General features: G+C 34.4%; 1 protein-coding gene across 1 annotated transcript in view; it reads right to left on the bottom strand.

Annotated features, from left to right (window-relative positions):
• LOC107099090 (intelectin-like) overlaps positions 1–2,076 on the bottom strand; it is a gene marked incomplete at its 3' end in the record, with an annotated part of 6,567 nt that extends 4,491 nt beyond the window's left edge. Inside the window, exons 1-3 of the mRNA XM_015397062.1 lie at positions 1,995–2,076; positions 1,774–1,914; positions 1,313–1,560 (exon numbers count right to left, since the gene is read on the bottom strand). Of these exons, the coding sequence (XP_015252548.1) occupies positions 1,313–1,560; positions 1,774–1,914; positions 1,995–2,076 (471 nt within the window). The remainder of the gene's footprint in view (positions 1–1,312; positions 1,561–1,773; positions 1,915–1,994) is intronic.
• Between the last annotated feature and the right edge of the window lie 273 nt (positions 2,077–2,349).

The following is a 2,349-nucleotide window of genomic DNA, read 5'->3' as shown; positions in this document are numbered from 1 at the left end:
AGTGGTGTTCTGCATCTTTGGGTCTCCATTAGAGAACCGATCATGACAATTTCTCTCTCATTGTTTTCATTTCTATTTATTTAAATAAGATGTAAATCTTTCCTTGTATTGTCATTAAAACATTTTCTATGTTTCTTTTTAATATGTAAACATTTTAGTTAACATATTCATTCAGTTTAGGTCTGGATTGCCGTGGCATTACAAGGCAATTATGTAGGTTCTGTCTGTTTTTTATAAATCAAAACCGTGTGAATTTAAATCTGCTTTGACCCCTAAGCAGCAGTAAGTAAGTGGTAGATTCTCAGAAATAAAGCCAAAATTGCCAAAGTAGAGAGAAGAATGCTTTTGTTATTTGCTTTTTTGCAAAAATGAAGATTGTATTGATCTATGTGTAATGCATAATTCATAGTAGATCAGGACGTGATTGCTTTGGGATGGAATTCTTGTATGTCTAAAACCATTCCTTTATTGTACGTTTTGTTAGCTTGTCTGTCTACTAAATTAACCAATATTATGTGTTGAAATAGATCTGCTATTTTCACAGCTTTGTGAGACACTTTTTTTTATAGAGAAGAGCCTTCATTCATAAAAAAAGTTTATTTGAATTCCATAAATCAAAGTTTTCTGCCCAACAGCAATGATGAATTGCATGGCAGCATTCTATACCCAGCTATTGTAGTATCTATGCTAGAGCTGTCAGTCTGGTAAATGTGGTTGTTACTCCAAATTGTAAAGGTTCACTTTCTTTGCAACAAAAAAATGACTAAAACTAGACAAAAACCTTTTTAAGTTTTAGTCAACTAAAACCAACTAAAACTATCACATATTGTAATGATTAAAATGTGACTAAGACTAATATTAGATTTCGTCCTGAAGACTAAGACAAAATCTAAGATTGCTGTGAAAAACAACACTGATTAGAGTCCACTTTTGAAGAGAGCTTTAGAGACAGTCTCCTTTCAAAGAGACTGTTTAAAGCAATTCATTAAAATTTTCTGATTCAGGCACAATGTACAACACACTTTTAAGATTTTTTTTATTTTTTCCTTCTAGTTCAAAAATATCTATTGCTATGTGTTGTGATGACTGTCATATATTTTTTATTATCTTGTGTTTAATTCTTGTAATGCCAGTTGGGGGCTTTTTAATAGCCACAAGAGTCCATTAAAACATTATAGGGTAATCTAACTCAGGTCAGATTTTACAAAAATCACACTTACTGTGACTGTCCGCACCAAATGAGAGACCAGATTATGATGAATATATCAAACATGCTTTCCAAGGTACCTGTTTTCCAGTTTGACCTGCATACCTTGTAATCATCAGACGTGGCGCTCTCTACTAGACCAAAGGTGTTTCTGTTGGACCAGTTTCCATCACCATCTGGCAGGTTTGGATCGTTTCCCTGCTGACTCGACCATCGATCCCCCACACTGCATTTTCCAATAATGCTGTTTTCATGAACACTGGCCACCAGAGTCCAGCCACCTCCAGCAGTGTTCATGTCACAGAAAGTCTGATACTTCATCCCATTATTAGTGGTCAGGTAGTATATCCCATCTGTAGACATTTCAATAAATTAGACCCAATGACTCATGAATACAGAGATTTTCTTATTTGTGGCTTTGGCCTACTGCCTGTAGTACAGATATGCTTTGGAAATTACTGAATCCTAAATTAACTAAATCTATTTATTCCATTTGGGTGCATGAAAATATTGATTTGTTTAAAGTTCTGTATAGAACAACATCTTATCACATAAAGCATGCCTACCTTCTCGTTCACCATATTTATCCAGGATTTCTTTACAGCTCCGGGCAACGAATTTGAATCTGTCACTCACTGTCCGCAACTGTTCAAAATTTGTCTGGGTGATGATTTCTAAGTCCTCTTTGAAGTCAGTCTCATTTTTTCCTGAAAATACAGTCAGATTTCAAAAGACATACAGGAAAACATGCAAGAGGAAATGTTATATACCTGAAAGCAAAATTTACCTTCTAGCGGGAAGACATCAGCAAAGGATGCATGCCCGAAGATCAGAAAAAAACCCAAAAACACAGGTATATGGCTAAGCATGTCTGTAAAGCAGAGTTATGTAATGTTTCAGAAAAGCCACCTTTATTTTTAACAATCTAGATGAACATATTAGTTTTATCTTCAAACTGGAAAGCAGGAAAATAGTTATATCAAATGCAAGTGTAAAGAGTTATTCCCCATTTCTTATTCATGTCTACTAGAAAACCACTTACTTCTTAACTTACTTCTCAGCCTGAGATGGGTTTTTTTGTCCTAAGATGTCTTGAATATATATGGGTGTTTATATGTACAATCATTAACTTTTGTACCATG

This window comes from Cyprinodon variegatus, unplaced genomic scaffold, assembly GCF_000732505.1.
Source record: "Cyprinodon variegatus isolate N-32 unplaced genomic scaffold, C_variegatus-1.0 Scaffold837, whole genome shotgun sequence".
NCBI classification, from domain to species: domain Eukaryota; kingdom Metazoa; phylum Chordata; class Actinopteri; order Cyprinodontiformes; family Cyprinodontidae; genus Cyprinodon; species Cyprinodon variegatus.
This window is presented reverse-complemented; position numbering and strand designations above follow the sequence as displayed.